The sequence below is a fragment of the Malus sylvestris genome, chromosome 5, assembly GCF_916048215.2.
Source record: "Malus sylvestris chromosome 5, drMalSylv7.2, whole genome shotgun sequence".
NCBI lineage: Eukaryota > Viridiplantae > Streptophyta > Magnoliopsida > Rosales > Rosaceae > Malus > Malus sylvestris.
In genome coordinates, this window is record NC_062264.1 from 42,062,630 (window position 1) to 42,090,281 (window position 27,652).

The window sequence follows — 27,652 nt, forward strand, 5'->3', positions numbered from 1 at the left end:
ATATTTTTAAGAAGGTTAACTTGTAGATTTCTTTTCTTCATATATGATTAAGTTTACGTATTACATGCAGAGTATGGCATGGATGGAATTGTTTCCACAAAAGGGGATGTGTACAGTTTTGGTATTGTACTTATGGAAACATTCACAAAAAAGAAGCCAACAGATGAGATGTTTGCTGGGGAAATGAATTTAAAGCAATGGATTTCAAATTCATTATTTCAAGATGCAATTGTTGAAGTTGTGGATGCCAGCTTACTTCGAACGGAGGAAGATCGTGATTTTTCGAGCAAGAGGGATTGTTTATCGTCCATTATGAGATTAGCTCTAGGTTGTTCTGCCGAATTTCCGGAAGAGAGGGTTGGCATGCGAGATTCTGTAGCCACACTCAATAAAATCAAGATTAAGTTTTTGAAGGCCAATGGAGGAAAGTAATATCAAGAACTTGGTGAAAGTTGAGGAGGTGGATGAATTCCTTCACCAGCCTCAACCCTAACTTGGCTGCCAAGGAAACTCACCTCCCACCGGAGCGGAACTTTTACCTTTATCTGGCTGATGAAAGTGTGGTCGCAGCGCTGGATTAGTTGTAAAGTTTCTCTTTTTCCGATTTATATGCATTTTCTTCTTCCTTTTTATCACAAGAATAGAATGATACCAGACGTGTTTTGCAAACATTAACCAGATATTTCATAGCCGCAAGTCAAAGTAATGACTTCCAAAAAATTACACCAAGAAAGGATGAACAAAACTGAACTAATTATACTTACTGGATTAAACCCGAATAATCCGAGTCAAAATATAAATATTAAAATTATAGGGCAGCAGAAGCACTGTTGTCATTTCCCTGCATTTCAGGGAACATGTAAGATCACTGTCTGGCTTTGCTTCCACTTTGCTCCTAACTGATCTAATCCCTATGGGAAAAGATGTTTTTCCTCTAAACATCTTTTCGGGTAATGGACTACTAACGGTGCCACTTCAAGATGGAGGGAAGAATCGGTTGAGGTTGAAAGGGAGAGTGTAAAACTCCTCGTTGCGGCTGTCCCCTTTGAATTGCCGAAATTTGACCCACCATGGCATTCCTCTGTCTCTTGCACTGTCCTTGTACTCAAGTGTGTTATCCAGGAAAACAGCAACAAACAAGGCCACAGTCGGAGATGAGGAGAAGATGGTATTCAGAAAATCGTTGAACTGCACATCGAAGAAACAGAAAGTCAGTGACAATGATGATCCCCTTAAATAGGTATAACTTAAGTTTACCAATTTTTCATTGTATAAGAAAAAGACTCTGAGGTTTAAAGAAGGGTAACTCACCCATCCTGCTTTGGTATGAGCAGGACCGTGCAAAGCCTTCAAAGTGTAACCTCTGAAGTACTCAGGAACAGACAAACCCAAGAATAACGCTACACCAACAATAAAGAGGTTCCTCATCGAGTTCATGTTTGTGAATTGCAAAAAGGATAACCCCACCGAAGCTGAGAGCACATAATTGATTAGCAATTAGATGCAGATAAACGATTGAGATAAATTACTCAATAAAATCTAAAAATAAATGTGAAAGTAAAATTGGATCCTTACCGACAAGACCAAACAATACACAATAGGCAGCAGCAAATATGGTGAAGGGTATTGATGCAAACAGAGCTCCAAATTTACCTGCAAGAGCAATGATTTGAGTTAAAAACTGGAAGACGGATTGGAAGTGTGATACTAGGCAACAAAAAATCATATGTTTGTCCAGGACTAACCTAACATGGAGAAGAATATCATAAAACCGGCTGAGATTTGAATGACCCTACGGCTTCCAACACGAGTGCTCCCAAGAAGCCCCACATTTTCTCTGTAATGTTTCCGAAAAAATTAGTCCAGTTCCATCAAGTGGATATCCGAGACCAAGAAGCGTCACTACTTACATAGAGACTGTTGAGCCAGTCAACGTTCCAAAGAGTCCATTAAGTAGGATTCCTATCCCCTGCCAGCCAATTCCACGGCTAAGAACATGAGCTGGAGGTATTGTGGCACTTGCTAGACGCGATGCAGCCTTGTATGCTCCAGTTGACTGTAAAAGTATGCATTAGTTTACGTTGACTTATATCATCTATTCTTGAGTGGCATCCAAGTCCGTATGGGTTATACCTCAATCAATGAAACAAGAACAGCTGCCATCATTCCAAAAGCATGACCAGCATCAAAGGTTGGGGCACCCCATTGAAGAGGATAAGGTACTTTTATCCTGTTTAGGAGGAGAAATTGTAAATATTCACAAATTGAATGTGCCCTCACATTTCCGCGCACAACACATTGAACAATAAAGGTAAAACAAAGACGCTTTTAAATGTCGAGCTACTCTGGTGCCGGGATTTTAAGTACTTGCAAGTGCACTTTACTTACATTTGGGTGGGGTGAATATATCTTAACCATTTCTTTTGCAAGTTAATGCAGACTGTGCAACCAATTAAAAGAGAGTTTTAGTACCAACCATGGAGCAGAAGAAATGAGGTTGGCCCTGTCAGTTCGGCAATTGACTTGGGTTATGTCTGGGCGGTGTCTGTATGCGCCACTGGCGGTCAAGAGGTGTGCGTATGCCCATATCACTGTGACTGATATAAGAAGAGCAAATCGTTCTAAAACTGGTACTTGTCTTGCATGGAAGTTCTTTAGGTACTGTTTACACCAACAGGACAAACACAGCACAACTAAGAAGATTGTATGAATTTCAACGAGTACACTATAATGGTTTTATACAAAGCTACTTTCCTAACATCTGCCCTTTCCTTTCTCCGTAAGCACTAAACAGAGCATATCATATGTTATTACATAAGGAACATTAATAATACCTGAGAGAAAGCTACGAAAAGGATAAGCATGGGAATGCCAATTTCCACACACTTTCCAACCTGAAAGTATTGACTGAAGTCAGGGAACTGGAATAAGTGATACGGAAAGAGAATTGCTTTCCATCTTTCAAAACTTGAGAAAATTAATAATTGAGAATAATGGCAATGGTAGTTTTCACTATACCACGGGGAAGCCTCTATCAAACAGGCCAAAACCCACCAAGGAAATAACCGGGACCATTCCAAGCGGGCTGAAGAACCTATACGGAGTAATGTAGATTCCCTCATTAAATATGAAATAAAGAAGATTATCGAAACTTGCTTGTTGATTTGGAGATAAAATTTGTACCTGGAACAGATGGCCCAAATTTGACTATATCCCAGAACAATTTGTATGCTTGAAGCTACTATCAGAGCACCTTGGACTGCTTTCATGGTGTCAAGGAATCTCTAGAGATACATGAAATGTCATTGGCTTTTGTATCCAAAGTTTCATAAACAGCCAAATTAGTAGCAAGGTAGCAGTTTGAGAAACTTTCCTCTACAATATGATCATGAGGAATGGAAACTAAGTAATTGGCAGCTAAATACAACTACATGTATACAGAAGCGCACGCTAGCAGTCACAATTCTTTAAATATAAAACATTTATTCATGCATTCGTGCAGGGGAAAGAATGGACTCAGTTGGTTTCTATCAAGTGTCAATGAAAGAACTCATAGCAGTTTCTATCAGTTATCAACGAAATAACACATAACACACATTTCAAGTTGCATAAAACCAAATCAAATGCACAAGTGAGCTAATAATTGAACTTACCACATGATTGTCCTCAATCTTCATCAACCGTGAATCATGAATTATGGATATTATCGGGACCATGAATGCGTAAGACCCTCCAATTACGGTTGGCAATCGGGTTCCAAATAATGTTTGCAGAAGGGTGTTGATTCCTTGAATAAAAAGTAGAGTCTGCACTACTCTCACTTTGTCACCCTGATCAATTAAAAATACACAAACCTTAAAAATAATAATAAAAATAAAACCTTGACCACTTTTGCTATGTGAGTAAAATAAGGAGCACATTCATCATCCATATCAATCCATATATAAGCCACAAACATTAAAAAATAAAAAATAAAAAATCAATCTTGACCAGTTTTGCTATGTGAATTTACACTATCATTTCTTAAGAAATTAGCAAGATTTAAAAATATTGAAAATCTACTTGAATTTAATCTCCAATTCAAACAAGAAGGGGTTCATTTAAAAGTGGGACTCCCGATGTACTCTCTATCACCTCACAGTTTAACGCTATTTCATGCCAACATTATAAAACATTGTGTCAAAAACATGAGGCGGCAGAGAGTCCATGAAGAGCCTCACTTTTGAGAGAGTCCCAACAAAGGCCACACAAAGATGAGAATTCAATGAAGATGGTATGCAAAATCAACTCACATCATCACCACCCATCAAAGGAACAAGGAATGATGGGATCATCACAGCAGTTCCTAGAGCCAAAATGTAGTGCTGGAACCCCAAAGCAATTGCTTCCCCTGTTTTCAGAAACAAAAAATGAGAACCAAAATTGGGAAAGCACAAAAACCCAAGCAAAAAAAATGGAGATTTGGGTTTGAGAAAAGATGAAAAAATAAACATACCCCAAGAGGGATTTGAGTCAATGCAGTACTCTAAGCCTTGAAGTTGGTCCATTGCTGGATGGCTTATCTCTTCTGGTTTAGGAGCTGCCATGGCTTCTGCCCAATTCAAAACCCTTAATTTCCTTCTAAAACCAAAAGGACTTTTACCAAATGTATCAAAGAACACTGATTTGGGAGAAAATCCTCTCTTGGGTTTGCTCAATGAATGCAAAAATGGAATTTACTTGTACCAATTCAGAGAGAGAGAGAAGGAGAGAGATTAAAGTCAATGACAATGGAAAAAGCACAAAAGAGAAAAGCTGATGGATGATGGAGGCAGAGGAGGACTGACTAGAGAGAGATAGAGAGAGAGGAGAGAGAGAGAGAGAGGAGAGATGGAGGAGAGAGAGAGTTCAATGCTGAGGAGTGAGATTTGGAAAGCAGTGACAGAGAGGAGAAAAATGTGCACTTGGCGCCCACTGTTGAGTTTGCTTTGGCCTTTTGGGTTTATATCTCTCTCTCCCTGCTTTTGGTAGGTTTTGAACAATGGTTTCCGTTAAATTTATCATATTCCGAAATTGCCCTTTAAGGAACTTCCAAACTGGATGTTACCGTTGCCTGCCACACTGTTCCCACTACATTTTTACAACCTAATTTATTAATTATTCTGAATTATAAGTACCTAAAAAGGTAAAACAATAAATTAGTGTTCAAATTGTTAGTTGTTTTAATAAATGAAATTTCTTAATCCTATCTTTGCAAATCTAATTTTTATCCTTAAAAGGAGAAAAATTGTAGATAAGCTTAGGAGTTATTCTTACATATTTTAATAAATAAAAAAACTATGAATAACATACTAATGCAAAACTAATAACTTTTCTTTTTGAGTTTATACTTTGGATTTTTAGAATTTTAATAAAGAAAAAGAAATCACAGTATGTTTTTTTGAGTTGGGTTAGTACTTTGGATTTTTAGAACCTTCAGAATGAAAAAAAAAACTACGGTATGACCTCTTGAGCTGGATTAGTCGCCTATACACAATGTTTGACTCTTAATAGTAAATGTGTCATGTATGTTGGAGCCTCATTGCATCAATCATTAGGAGTTGTCAATTCGTGCATGTATGACTACCCTTAGTATTTGCCTAGTTAATTTGAATATTTTCTTATCGATGTTGTCAATTTTATTTGTTAGCTAGGTTATTACATATTTCACTCACACTCATTCCGTGTATACATGGTATATAATGTGTGATGCTTAAGAGTAAGTGTAAAACACATGACTCATCGCACTATCTCACGCAAATAGTTATAGACAAAGTTCTATGTGTAGGATTGCATATTCTTAGAATAAACGTATTGTTGGAATTGCATGTATGTGATTTGTCAATATATAATAAATATGGATTGAGATTAATGCTGAATTTTTGTGTCCTGAACTTGCAAAATGAGAGATCAGAACCACTTAATTTCAATTTTACGACCCTCATTAGCTAATCCTATTAGCACACTTCACAACAACCAAAAAACTTGAATGATCCAGATCTCTTTATCTTTCTTTTGAACAGTTTTCAGACTCCAGACACAAATCCGGAGTAGATCTCATTCCAATAAATATGTGTATCTATGTAGGGTCTATGTGAAACTCATGTGACACCTATGTGGACCTTCACAAAATAAATGATGGCATCAATATATGAGAATAAAACTTTAATACATAATCTTGTGGTTAACACTACCAAAAACATAGTATATGTTACATACACAACAATCCTAAACGCTAACGAATTAAAAATTAACAGTTTAACCGTGTAAATATCTCATTGTATTATATTTATCATTACATGTGTGATGAGTACGCGATGAAAAATATGAAAACAACACTTATACCTCCCCAATTAATTATGTTTTCAAACAAGTAGAATCTAATTAAATAAGAAACCTTAGTTGATATAATTATTTCAACAAATAGGGGAAATAAACGTTTAAACGAAAATTCTTGTTAACTGTAAACAAATCCTAAAGCACTTTTGTTTGGTTTATTTCTCGTGTTAAAGAAAGAAGTAAATGACTAGACCTCAACGTGCGAAGACACTTTTCCAAATGTCCAACGTCTATATTTCACTATACGCTGAGAAAGAAAGACAAGCAGCTTGGAAATGGGAGCCCCATCTGATCAATCTGTCATCTCTTTCGTTTTAATAATACACTCTGTACATGTGTATGTACGTAGGACATATCCTGTACCTACAGTTCGAGTTTTCCCTTTTATCTGCTGTTTATACAGCAAAGGGTTATTGTATTTACAACTTTCTACTGACCTCCCCAGACCCAAAACCCTACCACCATTAACCAACTTTCAGAAAGAAAATATAAGAGCAAAGGGTTATTGTATTTACAACTTTCTACTGACCTCCCCAGACCCACCCTACCACCATTAACCAACTTTCAGAAAGAAAATATAAGCCATACGTTCACGGTTCACCTCCTCAAGTGTGAAGTGCGTCACTGTCACATGAGAAAATTTACTAATATTATTAAAAAGTTTGAGATTTCATCCAAAAACACATTAAAAATCTCAAATAACGTTTGATAATCATCAGGTTCCTTAACTTTTTGAAGTGTGACATTCTTCACTTCTTATAATGTTATAAGGATAGTATCCATACACGGACATTGGTGACTGGATCTCGCGATGTATGGACTGATGACAATTACCAGCTACATACATGTGTGAACAATTGTCGTTAGCAATAGCATGCATGCGTGCAAGCACCGTACATGGTTTTCTCCTTTTCTTGTCAGTGGTCAAGAATATAATACGTCACGGTTTAGGGTGAAGATTGCAGAACGTATTGTCTTTGCGCAGAGTGTAATTTGCATAGACCTACCCAGCAGCAAGGTATATGCAAAGTTAAAGCCATTTTTCCCGAAAGTTAAAAAGAGAGCAAAAGCTGTATGTTCAATCACCACTTCCGAGGAATTATCTAGGAAACATGAATCCAGAGAATATGCTAAAACATAAATCATATAAATATTTTTATAAAGGGAATTTTAACAAAAAAAACTTCCGGTACTGTTTACTTTTAACGAAAAATCATATTTTTACACTAAAAAGTCAATCATGGTACTATTCAATTTACCTTTTATTTTTTCTTTATTGTTAAAACTTAAAGTTTTCAAATTCTTTTTCATTAATTTTCTTTTTTATACATGTGAAGCCTAGAATCTACCCCAAGCCCATCCTAGATCCAACTATCATTGTCGCGTAGCTCTTTATTTGTGTTCGTGTTTGCGCAACATAGCTTAAATAGCTTTAACGCCAGGAAATATATATCCATTCAAGTGGTATAATCACCTCAAAGCTGACTTTAATCTACTCACCACAAAGCTCACTTTAATCTACTTTCTTTTTCTAAGATACTGATCGATCAAATATTCGTGCATGGATAGTTGAGGTTCATAATCTGATGACGTAACCATATGTATTATTAAAGCATGCAAAGGAAGCCTACATATATACTGATAAGTAATCTCAACTCTCAAGAGAAGAATGATTATCCTGGTCAAAGCAAACAAAAGCATCCTTTGTACAAGGAGAGTCAAGGTCGTGCACAGTTTAAGAACAAATTAAGAACGGGTGGAAGCATGGATGATTTTGTCGAAGGGTCCACAGGTTAGTTTTGACGATGGCCTAGTTTCTCAGTCGTCGAGGAAAACTAACTAATGGAACTACAACTTTTACAAGGAAAAAGAAAACGACTGTAGAATAATGGGAGTAGGATGCCAGTTAAATGACAACGATGTCAATCAGTTGTCAACCACAAAGTAATGGGTCTGTGTGAAAGGAGAGAGTTTCTTGTAACCAAGGCGTAGTGTGAAAGAGATTAGATGAGGTAGGGTTGTCTTCACTGACTTGTTTACTTTGCATTATCTTTGCACGTCAGGGACCACTTTCGGCTAGAACATGGAATGTATATCTAGAGGTGATGTGTACATCCAAGAAAAGACAATACAACTGGATCGCTTTACTAATAACCAATCTTTCCTTAATCTTTGTTAAAGTGACAATTGTTGGTTACTTTTATTTGTTCACGTCTTACTCCATTAACTGATAACTCTACTAAGGACCCCTTACGGTCCATTTCCTAACAATTTAGAGATAATACACACAGAAGAGACTTGTACAATTTAAAGATAATACATACAGAGACTTGCAGCTCAAGCAGTTAAGGTCATTTATCTTTGCATGCAACCAAAACTCCAAATACTGCTAAACAAATATTGGTACCAAATAACACAATTTGTATAGATGACCTCCTAGGAAGTTCTCGTGTTGCATCCCCCCACCTATTTTTGTTTTCCAAAATAACACAATTTGTAAAGTGACTAGTAATGTATATTAGCCTAAAAATTTGTGATTTAATTATCTTGATAAAAGACGGGGGTCAAAAAGGGTAGGGCGCCAAAAAGGGACTGAAAACTGGACATCATTAACTTTTGTATGCAAATATTGTAGTATTGTAGGAGACAAGGTCCAAAGGACATCCTTAATCGGTGGAAATTAACCATAATACAGTCCAACAACTACAATTTTATAGCCATTGCATCATGTCGACTCGATTCTTTCCTCTGTAGTTGGATTCTATCCAAGGAAAATTCGACTTGAGCGCCCTTGAATTGTGTGCTGTCAATTGGATTATCATTCCGAAAATGTACATGTATAATCGATAGCAAAAGTTACAAGCCTGTTGCAGTGAATCTAGCCGTAAATAGTGCTGCCTGGAGTCGTTTTCTCCTCTTGAAATTTTGGAATCTGTTGTATATGATGCCTGTGCTTCTCTCCGTGATTTCACCTCTGCTAGGAAGAAATATAAGAAACGGCTCAAGATCTTCGATCTAACTTCCTTTCACTTGATCGTTTCTCCTCCACCTCTTTTCGTCTCTGCTGCCTGCCAAATTAGAGCAAAGTGGTCATTTTGTGAGAAGTCGGAAAGGATTGGCAACACAAGAACACAAGTAAATTTAAAATGAACGAAAAGAAAAAAAAAAGAAAAAAAAAGAAAACAAAAAGAAAAGAAAACAAAACAAAACTTATCATGACATGGTCACTAAGAACAGGAAAGGAATTCACGATAGATGAGTAAAATAAGACCAAAGGCTGTTAACAAACATACGCAAAAGCCATGTATCCAGCACCAGCACTGGCAGAAGATAAGAGTGTTGCATGAGTTCCCAGAGTAGACATAGAATCCTGCGGTCCTGAGGGAAGAGGATTTTTTCGATCACCATCGACCTGAAAGAAGTAACGTCGTATAAAACAGTTGATCAATCAATTGATATCTCTCACAATTTATAGGGAAGTAATAGTCCATATCCATAGATTGAAACCTTATCCCATTTTGACTTCTTGTTCTGTCTACCCTCCCGAGGGATGACATCAGCTGCAGGCGGTAAGGAGCTCAACCCAGTAGCAGCCATGGTTGAAACACCTGCAGAATGACACGGTATAAGAGAACTTACGAGAATAAAATGAAAGAGAAAGATCTTGAAAGGCTAGGATCAACCATTAAATTAACTATTAAGCCGATGGGCCAAGGCCTTGGCTCAGGTGATAAAGTTGTGTGGAATTGCATATGCCTAATCAATCTTTACTACCAAAGTTTAAAATTAAAAGTTGCTTCAAACCTGGATAAGGTATGTTAATTTTAGGTGCAACACCAACTATTCCAGGCTGTGTTCCTCCTGAAACATATTCAACCTTTTGACTCTTCTTCCTATCTTGCTCTTTCCTTTCCATTTCACACCTCATATCAGCCTCTGCTTACCAAAACATACAAAACATAAGCAGAAGAAAAACTAACAGGGTTGGAAAACAAAATTCTGTACAGAAAAACGTGACAGTGTCCTCTTCGTTACAGTCTATGAATTTGGTATTTGTGATAGCAGCAGATTATCCAATTATTTTTAGAATACATAAGTTCTACTACAATTTCTTGAATATCACCCTCTACATACGAAATAGTCTATCAGAGAAAATTTCAAAAAGCATCACTAACCATAACAGCTAACTTGACAATGCACTTACGTGAAATACAAAATATTATATACAATGTTACAAGTTAAACAGCGCACTGATGCATGACAGGAAATACACAGAAAGAGAGTTGAAAGAATTGTGAGTAACCTATTTCATCACAATAGTCACTTTTGTCATATCCATGAGGGTCAAATACATCTTTACTGAAGCAAGACCCTATCTGATCAATATCTTGATACCTCACTGCATGCACCAGAAAGTTTGGATTCCTATAGTCCTTCTTATTACGCACTTCTGCATTGAAGCTTTTCCCAGCTCTCTTGTATTCAAGAAACTTATTTATCCTCCTCTGCAGCAAGAAGAAACCCAAAAGTTAAACATATACACAACATGAAATGACTTGTCAAGTGAAGAAAAGGCACATAGGCATCATCTTTACAAAGTTAAAACCACAAATTATTGGATTTGGATGCCTGCAATGGACAAAGCCTCAAAAGACGAGATTCAAATACAAACGTCGTGTAACCATAGAACAATAAGCTAAACATATACGACTTAAGAAGTTATATTAGATCAGGCTTTATCAATTGATCCTGAAAACATCAAGAACAAGAGGCTATCTCCAAGATGAACAGTTCTACATTCTATAACCCCAAAGGAACCTATTTGGAAATCAGAATCTAAAAGGAACTTACTTGCAGCTCCTCTGAACACTTTGCTTTTGATGGTGGCGGGAGAAACTTATCCAACAGAACAATATCTTTCTGCTCTTCTGCAACAGACTCTGCAGCATCTCTACCCTCAGATTCAAGTACAATATCGTTCATTGTGTCAGAGTTTGACGGTTCAGATAATTGAGGAGTATGAACTGTTCCTGGAGGTGTCTTATCAAGGAAATCACCAGAAACACGACCAATCCCTTCTATTTCACCCTCCTGCAATCAAGCATCGCCCAAAACAACATACTAATAAGGTCAGCAAAGATAACAAACTTCCACACACCCTAATTATGTATGACTAAACACGGAGCATTGTTCAATATCCAATATCAAGGAAAAGATCTACATTTGGCTGGGCAAAACCTAACATGACGACCGCTTTTCGAATACTCAAACTCAAGGTATCATCCTTTGCAATTGAAAACATGAACTGCGCACTCTCAATCGAACTGGAACAAGAATCCAACTCTAACATTAAAAAATCAATCAAATTCAGAAGAACATGATAATACCCAAATCATTTTTCATTCAGTTTCTTCAGTTTCTCAGAAATAAAAAAGCTTCCACCGAAATAAAGAAAGGGAACAAAATAATACCTCAGGCTCAGGAGACATAGCAACTTCATCATGCCCATAGTCCACAATTGTAAGTGCCCCTCTTCTTCTTCTATTCAAACCATCCGAAGCCACCTCATTATCCCCGGCATTCGGCGGTGCGCTATCGTCGTTCCTAGACTCACCACCCACCGTTCCATCCACATCCGCCATTGCAGCATCTCCCGAGCCTCTCAGCTCACCGTAATCGTCGAATTCTCCCCGTTCTCGTCGCTCTTCATCTCCTTCTTCTTCTTTGTTGTTGTGCTGCTCAACGTCCTCCATGTCTTCATCTTCTTCTTCGTCGTTGTAATTGGAGAGCAGGAGAGCTATGGCGTCGGATTGCTTCTTCCTCGATGCCATGGGGTTTGGGGAGCAGAGATAAATTGGGGATTTAGGGTTTCTGAGTTCGCGCTAACTAATTAACTAACTTTTTGAAGTTGGGGAAGCAAATGATTTGGCGGAAGAAAAAAATCCAAATTGCAGTGGAGCCTGTTGGTTCAATTTCACTTGGGCCTAAATGACATTATTGGGCCTTATCTCATTATCAAGGCCCACGAGAAGTAGGGCTGGGAAAGATAGGGTACAAGAGGAAAAGAAAGTGGAGGAGTCGAAGGTTTATGGTCGATCTTTCTTTGGTTTAGTGACACTCAATCGTTATTTTGATGGATTAAATTCAAATGTCAACAGGGAAAGTAGCGGATCGCAATCAAAAAGAAGACATGGAGTCGAATCAACTGGTCACCCTAGTCGAGTTTACACATGGTATTTCATATATTGATATTTGGATTTAGAAGGTGTAATTTAACCCCCTTTCTTTGATTTTAACTTCATTTGTGTTTATGAACACATGGGAAGTCGAGAATTTGAATTATTCGAATAATCATACTTTAGTAAAAGCAAGGAACGTCAATGATTGTGCAAACTACTGAAGTTGAATTTAAGTACAAATGACACCAAAGTTCGAGCTCTCGACATAGTTTTTAGAGTAAATTATATAGAAACCCCTCAAGTTTGAGGTCTATTACAACCTCATACAACATCTTTAAAACATTTCACTTTCATACCTCACGTACTATTTTATTTCAAAATAACACATCCGTTAGATTTTTCATCCAATGGTTTATTAAATGCTGACGTGGCCGCCACGTGGCAAAAATAATATTTTTTTATACATTAACAATATTATAATATTAACCCTATTATTAAAAAATAAATAAAAACCACAAAAACCCGAACCCAGATCCCCTTCCCCTTCCCCACATCCCACCCCCTCATCTCTCTGCAACTCAACTCACATTTACAAAATCCCTTCCCCCCACCCCTACACACGACCTACTACCCTCTCCCCCCCCCCCCCCGGCGACCACCTACCCCCCCCCCACCTGCCTTCCCCGCAACGACCAACCTGCCTTCCCCTCCTCCCCGGCGCGCGACGACCCACCTGCCTTCTCCACCCAGGAGCACGATTCTCTTCTTCTCTCTACTTTCTCTCTCTATCAAATGCACATATGTTTGAATTGGGTTTATGAATTGTATGTGAAATTGATCGAATTTATGGTTTTTTTGATAAATTAGGGGTTTGAAAATTGTCTCTGTAGGTGGTAAAAGTGCAATACTGACAGCTCTGTGTGTAGGTGAGGAGGAGAAAGGGCTTGGGGAAGGTGAGGTGGGGTGGGGGGCTTGCGGGGGTGGTAGGGGTGGGGTGGGGTGGGATGAGGGGTGTGGAGGGGATGGATGGAGGGGTGGAGGGGAGGGACGGACAGGAAGGAAGAGATGGGTGAGGGGGTGGGGGTGGGATGTGGGGTTGCGGGGAAGGGGATGTGGGTTCGGTTTTTTGTGGGGGTTTTTTTTTTAAATTTATTTTTTTTAATAATAGGGTTAATATTATAATATTGTTAATGTATAAAAAATTATTATTTTTGCCACGTGGCAGCCATATCAGCATAAATGTGACAGCCACGTCAGCATTTAACAGACTATTGGATGGAAAATCTAACGGATGTGTTATTTTGAAATAAAATAGTACGTGAGGTATGAAAGTGAAATGTTTTAAAGATATTGTATGAGGTTGTAATAGATCTCAAACTTGAGGGGTTTCTATGTAATTTACCCTAGTTTTTAAGCAAAGAATAAACCAAATACCACAAGACAATGTGTATGGTTGAGTGGAGCATGCATGAGGAGAAGAGTTGACATCCAATGATCCAAAGGTAAGAATGCGACTCAAACTTCACAAATACTCTTCAAATTTGTGTCGTCTAAAATTAATCCATGCGAGATTGTGATGTCTACATGAAGTAGACTTGGTCTGTGGTTGCATGTGAGAATGTTGTTGTTGCCTTATCGTTGAGGCAACGACGATGTGATGTATGTGACAACGAAATTAACGTACGTTTCAAATATTTGGTTACTTGGACTCTACCAAGTATATAGCAAGTGTTCGTTGACGGAGTGTCGTTAGACTAGTTACTATGATGAGTCTAGGCAAAGAGATCAACTTGTATTCACATTACTCTTATCATAATGGCGTTTTGTGTTAATAATAAAAAGATATTTAGAGAAAAAACGAATATATATTATTGTATTATTGACACGGAACATTACTATAATAGTTACTCATATCAAACAAGCGTTAATTGTGAAGACACGAAAAAAGGGCACGGAATTCTTGATGAGCTTTCTCTTTCTCTCCATCGTTGTCTTGCTTTAGAAAATACAATTTCTCTTTCGCTTTTGTGTATTTCGTTCTAACTTCTGCTAGCTATGGTAACGCATTGCATGCACCCACAAGCTTTCCCAGTCTTCCAGGTTGCAACTGACTTTAGGGATGACGGTCAGACATGCATGAGTTTGAATCATCATGAGTGAGAAGGACTGGACGAGCACCTCAGCTTTTTACTTTTTTATTTTTTACCTACACGGCTATGACTGGAGAGAGATCCACCCCGGTATTGGAGTTCTAAGGACATGACTTCAAACTAATCAAGCTGGACAATGACGACTTATTATCCTATACACCATTTCTGACTCGGAAAATTCAAAAATCTCTTCACTTTTGCTTTATGACATGCAATATTAACTGTCGTGTGGATTTTTAATTGAGTTGTGTTAGTGATAATCGTTCACATGCGTGTGTGTTTGTTAACTGCTAATAAGGGATGAGACTAACTTCTATCGATGAATAGAAGTTGTTAACTATTGTTGAATTACGAGACTCACTTTCATTAGTGGATGACAGTAGCTCACGCATGCATCAGATTGTATGGAGCATTTCAATTAGGGTTTCCATATGATAACAGGATACCTCAAAAAGGAATACACACGGTTGATTCTGCAGACATAAATAGCCAAAAACGTTGACGACAAGAACAACATCGTCGTGTGAAAATCATTGAACAATACCAAACATATACAGATTAAACATACAGCCAATTGACATCGGCCAAACATCCATCCACTAGAAAATTCTCCCGCAAAACCAAACACGTAATTGTATATTTCATGCATAGGAAGAGGTGTCTGATCTATCCACCCAACTATAAAGTACGTCTCATTAATCTTCTTTAATTTATCTTTTTTCTTTGGAAATTTAAAAGAATAAATCACCAGAAAGATGAACGAATAAAGCAGAGTCGCAGGTAGAAACAAAAAGAAGGGGGAAAAGGAGGTGGTGGTGATGAGAATCCTTCACAAGAGACAAGCAATAAGTGGGATTCTCTGCTCACCTAAACTTCAACATCTCCCCCCACCATCTCTGCTATTCTCCATACTTTTATGGGCTCAAACTTTTTTTTATTTTTATTTTTTTCTTTTGATTTTTGCATTCACATCACTAATTTGATTCTCTGCTCACCTAAACTTCAACATCCCCCCCCCCACCATCTCTCCCATTCTCCATACTTATATGGGCTCAAACTTTTTTTTATTTTAATTTTTTCTTTGATTTTTGCATTCACATCACTAATTTCTAAAAGAAAGATTATACAATTCTTAAATTTGAGACAACAAAACGTGGTCCCATTCATTCACTCTTGATTTGGAAGTAGGAAAAAGAATTGATATTAGCACCATGTATTCCTTATTTATAAGAGGAATTTTCGATATTCTTCTCTCTTTCTGCACACTATATTTATTTAGGCTTATAATTGAATAAATCAACGCATAAAAGTAAACAGTAATAAGCAGAATGAAAAATAGAATGTGCAGAAGTCATTTTTTTTATAAGGAAAACTAATGAAAATGACTTGAAAACTTTGAGTTTTAATGATAAGGACAAAATAAAGGGTAAAATGAATAGTACCAGGATTAACTTTTTAGCGTAAAAATATGATTTTTCGTTAAAATGAAAAGCACCGAAAGTTTTTCGTTAAAGTTCATTTTTTTATAAACACTAAAGCGAAAATGTACATCCGGAATAATGCAAAACGACATGAGAAATAACATCCGTACTCTTTTTTTCTTTTCGCACACTTCTGTTTATTTCCATCTTTGTTCTTCTTGAGTTGACAACAAAGATTAAAAATAAACATGAATGTGCAGCGGAGTTCTGCACCGTCGATATACTAAAAGAAAAACAAAAAATGATTTCGATTTTCATTTCTAATTTTCTAATTGCACGCAGTTTCACGGGGCGTGAAATGAAGTGAAGTCAGCCAACAGTGGCAGTGGGACTGGGATGTATGTCCTTGAGCAAACCCAGGACTTGTTGCATGCTGGGCCTTTTCCCAGGTGACTCCGCCGTACACAAGTACCCCACTCGCAGGCTCTCCACCATCTCCCTCTCCAACTCCCCACTCTCTCTCAACCTCTCGTCCACCGCGTCCAAACCACGCCCTTCCCTCACCATCCTCCTCACCCACACCACCGTCTCCGCCGTCCCCGTCCTCCCCGTCAACAGCTCCATCAACACCACCCCAAAACAATACACATCCGCCTCCGCACCGCTGCCTTCACCTCCGCCGCCAATTTCCCCCCGACTCCCAATACTTCTCAAACCAAAATCGGCTATTCTCGGCTCGAAGTCCGGACCCAATAATATGTTGGAAGTTACGAGGTGGCCGTGGACTACGGGACTCGACCCTGCCTGGTGGAGGTACGCCAGTCCACGGGCTATTCCAACCGCAATGCGGTGGCGCGTGAGCCACCCTTTCTTTTCGGGCGAGTAGGCTCCATTAACAAAGCTTTGCTCCCACGTGTCACCAGTCCAGTCCTCCACGTTGGGCTCCCCGGTGGGCAGCTCGTGCAACCATCTGTGCAAGTCCCCGTTCGCCATGAACTCGTACAATACCAACTTTTCTCTCCCTGTAGAGAAAAATAAAAAGAAAACTAATGAAAAAGAATTGTAAACTTTGAGTTTTAACAATAAAGACAAAATAAAGGGTAAAATAAATAGTATCAGGATTGACTTTTTAGTGTAAAAATGTGATTTTTCGTTAAAATGAACAGTATCAGAAGCTTTTCGTTAAAGCTCCCAAAAATAAATAGGGTTTAATGACATGTTTAGTTAGTTTCAAATATGATTAAGTGAAATGTGTACTTACCTATGATCTAATAAACCGAATTAGGAAAATGAGGAAGAAAAGAATGAGATGAACTTAGCCCCTAAACGTCAATGTATGAGATGCACTTATATTTAAACCGCTAAATTATGCAATACACAATTTAGTTGTTCAATACTTTAATACATTTCATATACCAATGCATTGTAAAATTTTGCCGGAACAAACAAATTTTCAGTAAACATGTGAAAATTTATGGGACCCGGATGTCATATCCTTCCCATCCCTTTCTATTTCTGTGACACAATTAAATCACGTCAATATTTTATATTCCCGTTACTTTTTGTTTTATTATTTTTATAAAAAAATTAATATAAAATGTTGACATAACTTAATCGTGATCACATAAATAAAAGAAGTGTATAGAATGGGGAGGCAAAAAATCCAGATCCAAATTTATGAACAAAATCATACCAATAGCAAGAAATCATAGCCTATGCGTGCTAAATTAGATTTTACGTGACGACGGTGACAAAACACAGTGTCGTACGTACGGACTCTTGTCATTTACGACATTGGAATTAAAACCCGTGTCTCGCATTTATGTCGTTTGGTGAGATTATCAACGACCGACCGGCCGGTGAGAGAGAGAGAGAGTGAAGTGTGCAGTACCTGCAATGCAGTAACCGGAGAGAGGCAGCAGGTTGGGATGTTTCAATCTCGAAAGATTTTCAAACACTTGCACCGCGTCATCGTAATCGACGTACCTGGCGTTCTCCAGCACCTTTATAGCCATGTGGAGGTCGCCGGGCAGCACGGCGGTGTAGACGGGCCCACACCTCCCCTCGGCGAGCTGGGAGTCCTTGCCGAAGTGCGACGTTGCAGCAATCAAGTCCTTAAACGTCAAGTTCAGCAACGGCTTCTCGAACATCACCACCGGAGCCGACGTCGGGTCTTTGACGTCGGCGACCCACGACGTCCCCGACTCGGTCTCGAAAGAGAACGGTCCCGATTTCTCGATCTTGAACGGGACTAACTGAACCGGTTTGGAAATAGCCCATTTGTGCTTTTTGGCAAAGTACTTTTTCCTGCATATGCAAGCTACGCAAGTACTTATGGACAGAAGGATTACAAATGCCGATGCGCAGGATAAGCTCAGAACAAGAATTTTATGGAATTTTTGCGATTTGTGTTCTTTGTGGGGGGATTCTTGGGTCATGGGTTTTTGTTTTTGGAGGGTTTTGGGAGGTGGGTTTGCATTGGTAGTGTGAAAGCTTGGGGCTTTGGTTTTGGAACTGTCGAAAGGTGTGACGTTTTTTCCGGCGTGGATAAAAGCGCTTTTCCCAAATTTCTGGTACTCTTCCGGTCCGACCCGGCCGGTGAAATTATTGAGCGAAATGTTCAAGAATTTCAGGCCCGTTAGCGGAGGGAAATCCGAAGGGAAAGAACCGTTGATTTTGTTGTCCGAAACGTCCAAATACTTCAATCCGTGCAAAACAGAGATGGGTTTTAGACTCCCAGAAATTCTGCTGCTGGAGATGTCGAGGTGCTGCAAATTGTTGAGGTTGGAGAAAGCAGACGGCTGCAGAGTGCCCAAATCGTTGTGGGAAAGGTCGAGAAATGTAAGGTTCGGGAACCCAGAGAGCTGGCCCAAGTTGGTGTACCGGTTATATGAGAGATTGAGCTCCTGGACCGAAGAAACTGAGCCGTTTCCCGATGTGTGTTCGAGCCCGAAGCTCCCTCCGAGCCGGTTCTTGGAGAGATTGACTCGGACCAGGTTCGGGAGGGACCAGAACCAGCCCGGGATGGAGCCCTTGAGATTGTTGAAAGAGAGATCGAGGTCCTGCAGATTCGACAAGTTTCTGAGGTACTTCCATGAGATTATTCCGCTTAGGTTTTTGGATGGGAGGTTGATTTGAGTGATGGTTGGGTTGGAGCAGTTGGGTCGGTTCGAATTTTGGAGCCAGGAGAGGTTGAAACCGGAGACTGATTTGAATGCCTTGGAGATTTGGGCTTGGTCTGTGCTGTTGCAGGTGGATTCTGCTTCTGCTGCTGCAATCAGCACCAGAAGAAGTGAATACCTAAGCAGGATTCTCATTTTTTTCCCTGCAAAACTGGCCTTTAGTTTTCAAATTCCATGAGAGAAGGAGAGAGAGAGAGAGAGAGAGAGAGAGAGAGAGAGGAGTGGGAATATAATGAATAAATGAAATGGTAATGGAGGAAACTGGGGGGCTAGTAAATGTTAAGGGGAGTTCGTAAAGTGTGGTGATTGACCAAAAACTAAACTAAAAAGTAAAGATGGAAATGTCCATTTAGAGGGCACGAGAAAAAGTAGGAAGAAGCCTTCTACAGAGAAAAAGCCTGTTACGAGGTCGAGTTTTCGAAACAAAAGCGTTCTTGATGTAATGACCGTAAACTTTTATGCCCTTTTTCAAGAGAAATTTTTTATTGAAACTCGAATACAGAGGGTACATCATGTTTTTTTATATAAGTGATGAAAATTTTTATTTTTTAAATTATTAATTTTTTAACACACATATCTCAACTATTATATAATGACACGTGGTGTACCGATCACATTGAAAAATTTATCATTTTTCACAATGCTTTTGTATTGTAAGCACATATTGAGATTTTAATAAAAGTTTAAGGGCTCATTTAGGATTATATTATGAGAAAAAGTTTTTTTTTCTCAAAAAAATAAATTAATTAGATTGAATGGCCACGGTCACAAGCAATATCAATACTTGCCACAGGCGGCAAATACTTATCCCTAATATATAGGTTTGCAACCTTAAAGTCTACACTAGTGACAAAATCCGCCACAAAATTTACTTCTTTAAGAGCAAGTCCAGCCTTGCTCTTTGCTCGGGGGACAGGCACCAAGAAAGGGCCCGAGGGCCGGTTGGTTCTTCTCCAGCCATGGAGAGCCCGAGTGAGGGTGGGAGCCCGAGGGCCGGGGGGGGGTGGGCAATCGACAGGTCTGTGGCCCGAGGCCCGTGACGTCAGGCCTGAGTCCGGGCTTTTTATTTTTATTTTTTTTTGTGTCAGGCACGTGCCCCTCACTTGCGAGTGGGGGCGCGTCGCCCGACAGGAATTCAGGGCACGAGCCCAGCAACCCAGTTACCGTTGGGAAGCCACGTGGCTTCCCATGGTCAGTTCGATCCCAACGACTTTTTAATACGAGCCTTCCGATTTGCAACGGTAATAAAAAAAAAGCTGATTTTATATCAACCGTTCGATCTGAGATCAACGGTTGATATTAATCTGCTTTATAAATTTAAAAAAAAAAAGAAAAAATGGTTTTTAAATTAAGAAAAGTTACCGTTGTGACACGTGGCATAATCTGGAGTGTTGGAATTCAAATTTTTTAAAATCCAACGGCAAAGATTAATTATTTGAATAAAAATTTTAAAAAAATTGTAAAAATCCGAAAAAATTCTAAAAAATTGTTTTTACTTTTCTATAAATACCACTTCTTCTCCATCTACCTTACACCACAATTTCATATTTTCTCAACTACTTTCAATCAAATTCCTATCTTTTTCTCAAAGTTTCAATCCAATTTTTTTCCACAAAATGACTACTAATGCAGGTACTCGCTTCTTGAAGATGTTGCGTTGTGCACTAGCTGGGTTGAAGTTACTCATAATTCCCTTACGGGTAATGAGATGCAGTTGCGAGAAATGTGGAGTTTAATCGTCCAACAGCTCTTCACCCCGTCGTTGCCTGCTTCTATCAAGGTTTCTTGAACGGCTGGGCCTGCATATCTGAGTAACAGTCTGGATGACTCGACGGGAATGTGAGGCTCTGGCCATTCTTGTTTCGTCATCTCTCCTTCTACGCTCCTTATCCTCTTCCATCTCATTTTCGGCTATCTGAAGGTTGAACATTCCTTCAGATTGGTTAAACAATTTTTCCTCTTGCTGACGATTTCCCACATCATCCTTGATGAAGAAGATGACATTGTAAGGATGGATGGTGAAGAAGAAGCAGAAACTATGAATAATGAGATAGAGATGTTGAGAAAATTGGTGTGAGATTTGTGAGGATGGATGATGGATTATATGGACGATTCAGAAAGGATTGGATTGTAGATAAGGCCACGTGGCATGTCGTCATTTGTTAAAAATCTGATCGAAATCTATCCTCAAAAATTCTGAAAAGATAATGACACGTGGCACGATTGTATTGGATAAAAATCTTATCGAAATCGATCTCCAATAATTATCTTTTCGGATAATGACACGTGTCGCAATTTTGAACGAGTTAAAATCTAATTGAAATCTATCGTCAAAGATTCTCAAAAGATAACGACACGTGACACGATGACATTGGATAAAAATCTTATCGAAATCCATCACAAAATAATTGTTTTTTTTTATAAAATGACACGTGACGCAACGAGAACGATTTAAAAAATCTTATCTGAAATTACAAATAATTTTATTTTGTATTATTTAAACAAACAAAAAAAACTAATATTTTATTGCCTATTGCCAGGGGGAGGGCTCCAAGGGTGGAGATGCAAATGGCAATTACTGTTCATTAATGGCAGTTACCATTCATTAAAGGCAGTTACTGTTCAAAATGATGAATTCAATAGTGGATTGCCAAGGGGAAGGGCTCCATGGGTGGAGTTGCTCTAAACACATACTTCTAAGAGATTGAATGAAATGAATTCGCCAACCGCTCGATGTTTTTAATAATATTCTTCAATCCCCAAAGTGTTGTACTAATCCCGGTTACAACATCGATGACCAACTTCGAATCTCCCTCGACATCCACATTTGTATAGCCTTTCATTTTTTTTAGTCCACAAAGCATCTCTTAAGGCTAAAGCTTCAGCAACAGAAATTGTATTGACCCCAACACTTATGTTTATAAGTGATTTTATTATAAGTGTTTAATTTAAATATGTTGAATTCATGTGCTTTTTGAAAGAAAAAAGACTTGAAAGTCCTTAAGAATATCTGACAAGTGTTTCTCCAAATATCACTTGTATGACCAAAATTATTTTTTATTTTTTATTTTTTGTCAAAAACAGTTAGAACTGTATTTCAAAAAGCTTCTCCTACACATAAATACTTACATAGAAAATATTAAAGAGACTATGTTTATTTTGTTTGACCATTTTATACCACCGTTCTAGAGCTTACTGTCAAATATAAATGTGATCTCTTTAACATTATTCATTTACTAGCATTGTCAGATATCCATTTTGATTAATCTCAAATCACAGCTAAAAGGTGTTTTAAGTATGAGGGGGAAATCTAACGCGGTGAGCAACTGTAACAGTTGAAGAAAAACTGAAGGATTATGGAAGTCGTTTGGATTTGGTTGGTTGACTGACGACTCCGAGAGTCTGACTTGAAATATCGCCGGTCACTGATGCGGTGATTGCGAAGTTTCTTTCATTTGCATGGTTTAATTCCAAAACGACAGAGGTTTTCATGTGAGCTTATGGTCATTGGTGCTTTTAAATCAATTAGCAGGGGAGGGGAGGGGACTCTTTGGTCGAAATAAAAAGACTTTGCCACTTGGGAACCAAACGCTCACAGAAATTAAATAATTTCTGGGTTTTCTGTTACTACCAGCTTGGTTGTTACGATGTTTCTAAGCTATAAATAACGTATATTAAGTACGAATATTTGTAAATCACCAACAAAATAGTACAACAATCTTTCGAAGTACTGCTGCTTCACTCCGCGTCAACTGTACTATTTATGATATTTGGGTGTTTGTTTTGAGTATTTGTTCGTATTGTAGCAGAGACTTATTAGAATTATAAGATTAAAGAAAGTAACTTGTACGTAATATTCTAAGAATGAACCCCTCTATAATTAGAGTGCATGATTAGGTGGGGAACAGAGGATTGGTGGGAGCAAGCTAATTACAGGTTTGCAAGTGAGAGGGAGGGTCAATTTTTTTGTCCAGAAGGGGATACAAATTTCAACGAAAGTGGCAAAAATCTCGGGCTGTGAATATTTGGCTTCTTGAAGATTTTGGATTAGAGAGCTTCCTGTCAAAGTTGGGATGTTCTGCTGATATGCCACGCGGGAACAAGCATGGAGGGCTAGGATAAGCCCACATGCCATGCGAATTACCCTAATATCCTTCTTGACTATAATGCACGCATGCATGGATGGTATGCATGGTTTGTCAAATAAGGTTTTCAATCCACAACAAACAAACAACAACGCATTGCATTCGTTTTGATAAGCACTTTGCCAAGAAAATCATGACTCTAGTTATAGTGCCACCCTGACACTGATGATGTGAAGTGTGAAACTAGGAATGACATCATCCTTGGATCTCTATCTTTGGAGTAAACGAACTCAGAAATCCGAACATTTAATTTAAATCATGCGATTCTCATTAGTTCATCACACTAGCCACAACTAGCACAAACTCACATCCTGATCTCTCTCTCTCATGGCTAGATTTTCGAGACTATCTGCTCCGAAGATAGAAATCCAGAAATAATCTCAATCCTATATAGAACCATTTCGTAGACAGAAGACATTTTGCATCAAATGTTTGGTGGATAGTAAATTCACATTTACTTCATCATCATATATGAATATCACTCTCAAATCACAATTATGCCACTCATCGACCTTTGACCCAAAAACCCTAGTCAAACCAGCCTCTGACCTCCGTCAACGAGTCCTAATCTGCAGTAATTTCAAACTACTGCAAATGTGAACTGATTCCACTACCTCTTCAATCCACACCAGCTAATAGTAATACCTGTTCCCATTTGAAACAAGACATCAGGAAGTGGAGTGCAATTAATCAAAACTTATACAGTTATTGCACTCTGCAAATTCTGCATCAAAGATGTCCACAGAATAATTCCTGTGGATTTGGAAGGGGACAAAAGCAAACATAATCCACTCACAAATTCTGTTGGCACGTGATATTTGGCTCACTTCTGCTGGGAGTTTCTTCTTTTGGTGAATAAAATAGTTTATATTTGAAACACTTGGAGGGTAAAGTTTATTATATCACCTAATCCACACTAAATCCCAAACCAAACTTCCATGGAATGACAGCTAACCCAACGTTTGGAAGTGTCAAAAGCCAACCAAGATATGGGAATATTTTAAACATAATTAAGGTAACAAACCCGACTCTCCAACATCAAACTGTATACACGTTTTTTCTTCATACATAAATGTAATCAAGTTGGACAATATGGTATGACCCATGGCCCATACTAAGACTTTGACGTTACAACTTACAAGTACATGGATGAAATAGAGAAGTGGTTCAAACATGTGACTTCAAATATTTGATAAATGTAGAAAAGTTTCGGGTATATAATTTGGTTATAATTTTGATTATCGTGGGTTATCCGCCCAATATCTGTCCCCTAAATCACACCTTCCATTTTGTCTTTATTTTTATTTTAGTATATGGTTCGTTTGAAAGTGATTTTTAAAATGATAGAAAACATTTTTAAAACTAATTTTTAGTAACAATGCAAGTAAATACTGAAAAAACATTTCAAACGAGGTCGAAAATTAGTGAGATATTTTAGATCACCAGCGAATACTAATTAACTTTAGTGCTTTTTTCTTTTCTTTTTTCATAAATCACTATTGAATTTTTATCACAATTTTCAATTAATTATGAAAAAATTTCAACATACAAAGAATTTTGAAAATGTACATTTTTATCTCACCAATTTGGATATAGGAAATTCGATGAGGAATTGCACGGGTACGAGGGTTATATGAGGATGACACATTTGTCTTAGACCTGCCTTGTTCAAGGGCACGAATTTATGTGGAAAGTGGGCCTTCTACATGGATTATGAATTTTGCCGCCCGACCCGCCCATCTAAGATACTTGTTCCTCAAGTAAGATTTCTTTGTCACTACGACTGCAATTCACATACTCTACCCTAATCGCAGACACAAACCGACCGTGACAAAATATATATAAAAGCCCTAATCAGAATCCATCCGCTGTGTGAACCTTCAACCTTGTACTTGTAGCATCAAAGAGGGAGGAAATATGGCAAAGGAGTTGACGTTGGATTTGGAAGAGCTCCGCCACATCCAGAGCATGGCCAAACGCCACCGTATCATCAACCACCTTAACCTTCTTTCCAAACACCTTATCTCTGAGATTACAACATCGGAAAAGGAGCCATTATCGCTGCCGCCACCACAATCTTCTCAACCAAAGGTGAACCTGTTTGAAAGCAATCAGGATCCCTATCATAAAGGGACTAGAATAGGCGTGTAATCACTAATCAGTAATTGATCTGTATATTTTTGCTTCCTTTCTTGTACAGCAGTATTGCAGGATTAGCTGCTTTTTTATATATAGGGAACTCTCTGTGTAAAGGTAGAATCTAATATCAATACAATAATTCTGGCCAATTCTATTTCTCAGTCATTTGATTAGATTTTACACAGGGCAAAGAGATGAAGTCCACCGTGAGGCCTCAAAATGCCGCGAAGAGAGAAGCTGCGGAGCAAGAGAAGACGAATCATAAACCAAACCCCAATAAGCATCGATATGGGTTCTCTGCTTCAATGAAGATCGCTCATTACATAAAGGAGTATGGAGGCCTCCTCAACAAGGGGGAGCTTAGAGAGAACATCACAGTATCCTTGGATGGTATCAAAACTAGTTATTTTTTATTAGAGGATATTCTAAACTTCTACTATTTGCTGGGAAAATCGATTTGAACATGGTGAAAAGGGACGGACACACAACTGATCTAACCAACATGATATGTGACTTCCATTGATAATTACCTAGGGTTGAACTTTTGATTAATTTTTTGCTACTTAATTTCACTATGTTTTTGTTGAATTGAGCAGTAACTTAATTTTCACCCTCAATTAGGGCAAATACTGAACAAAATGTCGTCCTCCGACTCCAAGCGTTTCTTCTATGATTTACAGGGTGGTAGCTCCAAAGTCCAAATTGTGGCTGATCCAAGGTATGATCTCTCACAATTTTGTTTGCTCCTCTTTCTGTAAAAACCAGTACCACACAATGTTGAATATTTGCATCTTGCCTTCTTTTTTGGTCGTGTAGAAGTTAAATAATTTGTATTAATACGTGATTGAGTTATAAATCTTTTCCTTTATTTCATGCAGAAATTTAAAGATGGATGAATTTGAATTTTCTAAGTTCTATTCCTGTATAAGCCCTGGCGATTTTATTGGCGTGACTGGATTTCCAGGTTTATGTTGCTCTACTGTCGATTTTGTTCCTTTACACGGTTATTTATAGCAAATTGTTTCCAAGAATTATGAATTAATCTTGTATTTAAATGTTGAGTTAAGAATAATGAAATCACAAATTATTGTAGTATTTTCCCTTTAAAGTTAATTGAGGCCTGTAGACTAGTGCAACTATGCAATGTTAGGTTTTGCATGGTTTCAAAATAAGAAAAACTAATGAAAATAGCTTGAAAACTTTGAGTTTTAACGATAAGAACAAAATAAAGAGTAAAGTGAATAGTACCAGGATTGACTTTTTAGTGTAAAAATGTGGTTTTTCGTTAAAATGAACAGTACCGGAAACTTTTCGTTAAAGTTCCCTTCAAAATATGAACTTTTGATTGTTCGGACTTATAATGTTTTGTTGTTTTGTTTATGTTTCTTTCTTCCATTTTCATAGGAAAAACTAATAGGGGAGACCTCAGCATTTTCCCAAGATCATTTATCGCCTTATCAAATAGTCATCCGGTTTCTCCATCACAGAAGGCTGCAGGTTTGTGCCTAAATCTCTCCCTCTTTCTCCCTTCTCCTAGCTTGTGTTTGCTTTATTCCTGTCTGAGATGTCACATTTCAAATACTCGATCAGCCCCTTACATGAAAGAAGTATCACAGTTTGGACGTGCGCTTGCATAAAATTTTCTCTTGTTGTTTTAGCAAGTTGTTTCTTCACCTAGTTGATCAGTTTCTCACCGTCTGTTTGTATCGTTGGACAGGAAGAACTTTTCCCAGCCAGCAGACCAGAAGATGAGCCATCTTGTTTTGGAATAGTTTTCCTGACATAACCTGAAAAATCCTCTTCTTCTGCTATTGGTTGCAGAACTTTTTGTTCAGTCATTTGAAGCTTGGAGCTCTAACTTCTGCTCATTTAAAATTGTTCAGCAACTGCAAGTGCTTAGCATATTAATTCGACATAGCAATCAATTTAACATTGTATGTATTTGGTATATTTTACTTTGTTAATACAGTACTTATTTTCTACTTTAAACTAATATAAACAGTGAGGATGAGAATTGAACTTGAGCACGTAACGTGAGTGCATCCATTCTAGCTAATGTAGTTACGCTCACGTTTTTCA

The 27,652-nt window shown here is 38.1% G+C and overlaps 5 protein-coding genes across 5 annotated transcripts in view; 2 read left to right on the top strand and 3 right to left on the bottom strand.

Moving 5' to 3' along the window:
- LOC126623518 (probable LRR receptor-like serine/threonine-protein kinase At3g47570) overlaps positions 1 to 669 on the top strand; it is a 31,680-nt gene extending 31,011 nt beyond the window's left edge. Inside the window, exon 7 of the mRNA XM_050292420.1 lies at positions 71 to 669. Coding sequence (XP_050148377.1) covers positions 71 to 432 — 362 coding nt within the window. The 3' untranslated portion in view covers positions 433 to 669. The remainder of the gene's footprint in view (positions 1 to 70) is intronic.
- LOC126623521 (nucleobase-ascorbate transporter 2) lies at positions 661 to 4,966 on the bottom strand. Its single transcript, XM_050292425.1, has 13 exons — positions 4,496 to 4,966; positions 4,293 to 4,390; positions 3,654 to 3,830; positions 3,184 to 3,284; positions 3,019 to 3,094; positions 2,835 to 2,894; positions 2,477 to 2,661; positions 2,134 to 2,230; positions 1,911 to 2,056; positions 1,746 to 1,837; positions 1,576 to 1,653; positions 1,312 to 1,472; positions 661 to 1,188 (listed from the first exon to the last, which is right to left on the bottom strand). The coding sequence occupies exons 1-13, from the start codon at positions 4,584 to 4,586 to the stop codon at positions 976 to 978; spliced, it is 1,575 nt and encodes a 524-aa protein (XP_050148382.1). The 5' UTR covers positions 4,587 to 4,966; the 3' UTR covers positions 661 to 975.
- Positions 4,967 to 8,931: 3,965 nt separating this feature from the next.
- LOC126624799 (uncharacterized) lies at positions 8,932 to 12,270 on the bottom strand. Its single transcript, XM_050293910.1, has 7 exons — positions 11,829 to 12,270; positions 11,209 to 11,448; positions 10,661 to 10,862; positions 10,162 to 10,293; positions 9,865 to 9,965; positions 9,651 to 9,769; positions 8,932 to 9,425 (listed from the first exon to the last, which is right to left on the bottom strand). Exons 1-7 carry the CDS (start codon positions 12,186 to 12,188, stop codon positions 9,359 to 9,361), a joined length of 1,221 nt encoding a protein of 406 aa, XP_050149867.1. The 5' UTR covers positions 12,189 to 12,270; the 3' UTR covers positions 8,932 to 9,358.
- Positions 12,271 to 16,158: 3,888 nt separating this feature from the next.
- On the bottom strand, positions 16,159 to 19,634 carry LOC126624737 (calmodulin-binding receptor kinase CaMRLK-like). Its single transcript, XM_050293841.1, has 2 exons — positions 17,999 to 19,634; positions 16,159 to 17,129 (listed from the first exon to the last, which is right to left on the bottom strand). The coding sequence occupies exons 1-2, from the start codon at positions 19,422 to 19,424 to the stop codon at positions 16,477 to 16,479; spliced, it is 2,079 nt and encodes a 692-aa protein (XP_050149798.1). The 5' UTR covers positions 19,425 to 19,634; the 3' UTR covers positions 16,159 to 16,476.
- Positions 19,635 to 25,845: 6,211 nt separating this feature from the next.
- Positions 25,846 to 27,439, top strand: LOC126621033 (lysine--tRNA ligase, cytoplasmic-like). Its single transcript, XM_050289396.1, has 5 exons — positions 25,846 to 25,963; positions 26,195 to 26,291; positions 26,452 to 26,537; positions 26,978 to 27,070; positions 27,291 to 27,439. The coding sequence occupies exons 1-5, from the start codon at positions 25,879 to 25,881 to the stop codon at positions 27,323 to 27,325; spliced, it is 396 nt and encodes a 131-aa protein (XP_050145353.1). The 5' UTR covers positions 25,846 to 25,878; the 3' UTR covers positions 27,326 to 27,439.
- The last annotated feature ends 213 nt before the right edge of the window (positions 27,440 to 27,652 follow it).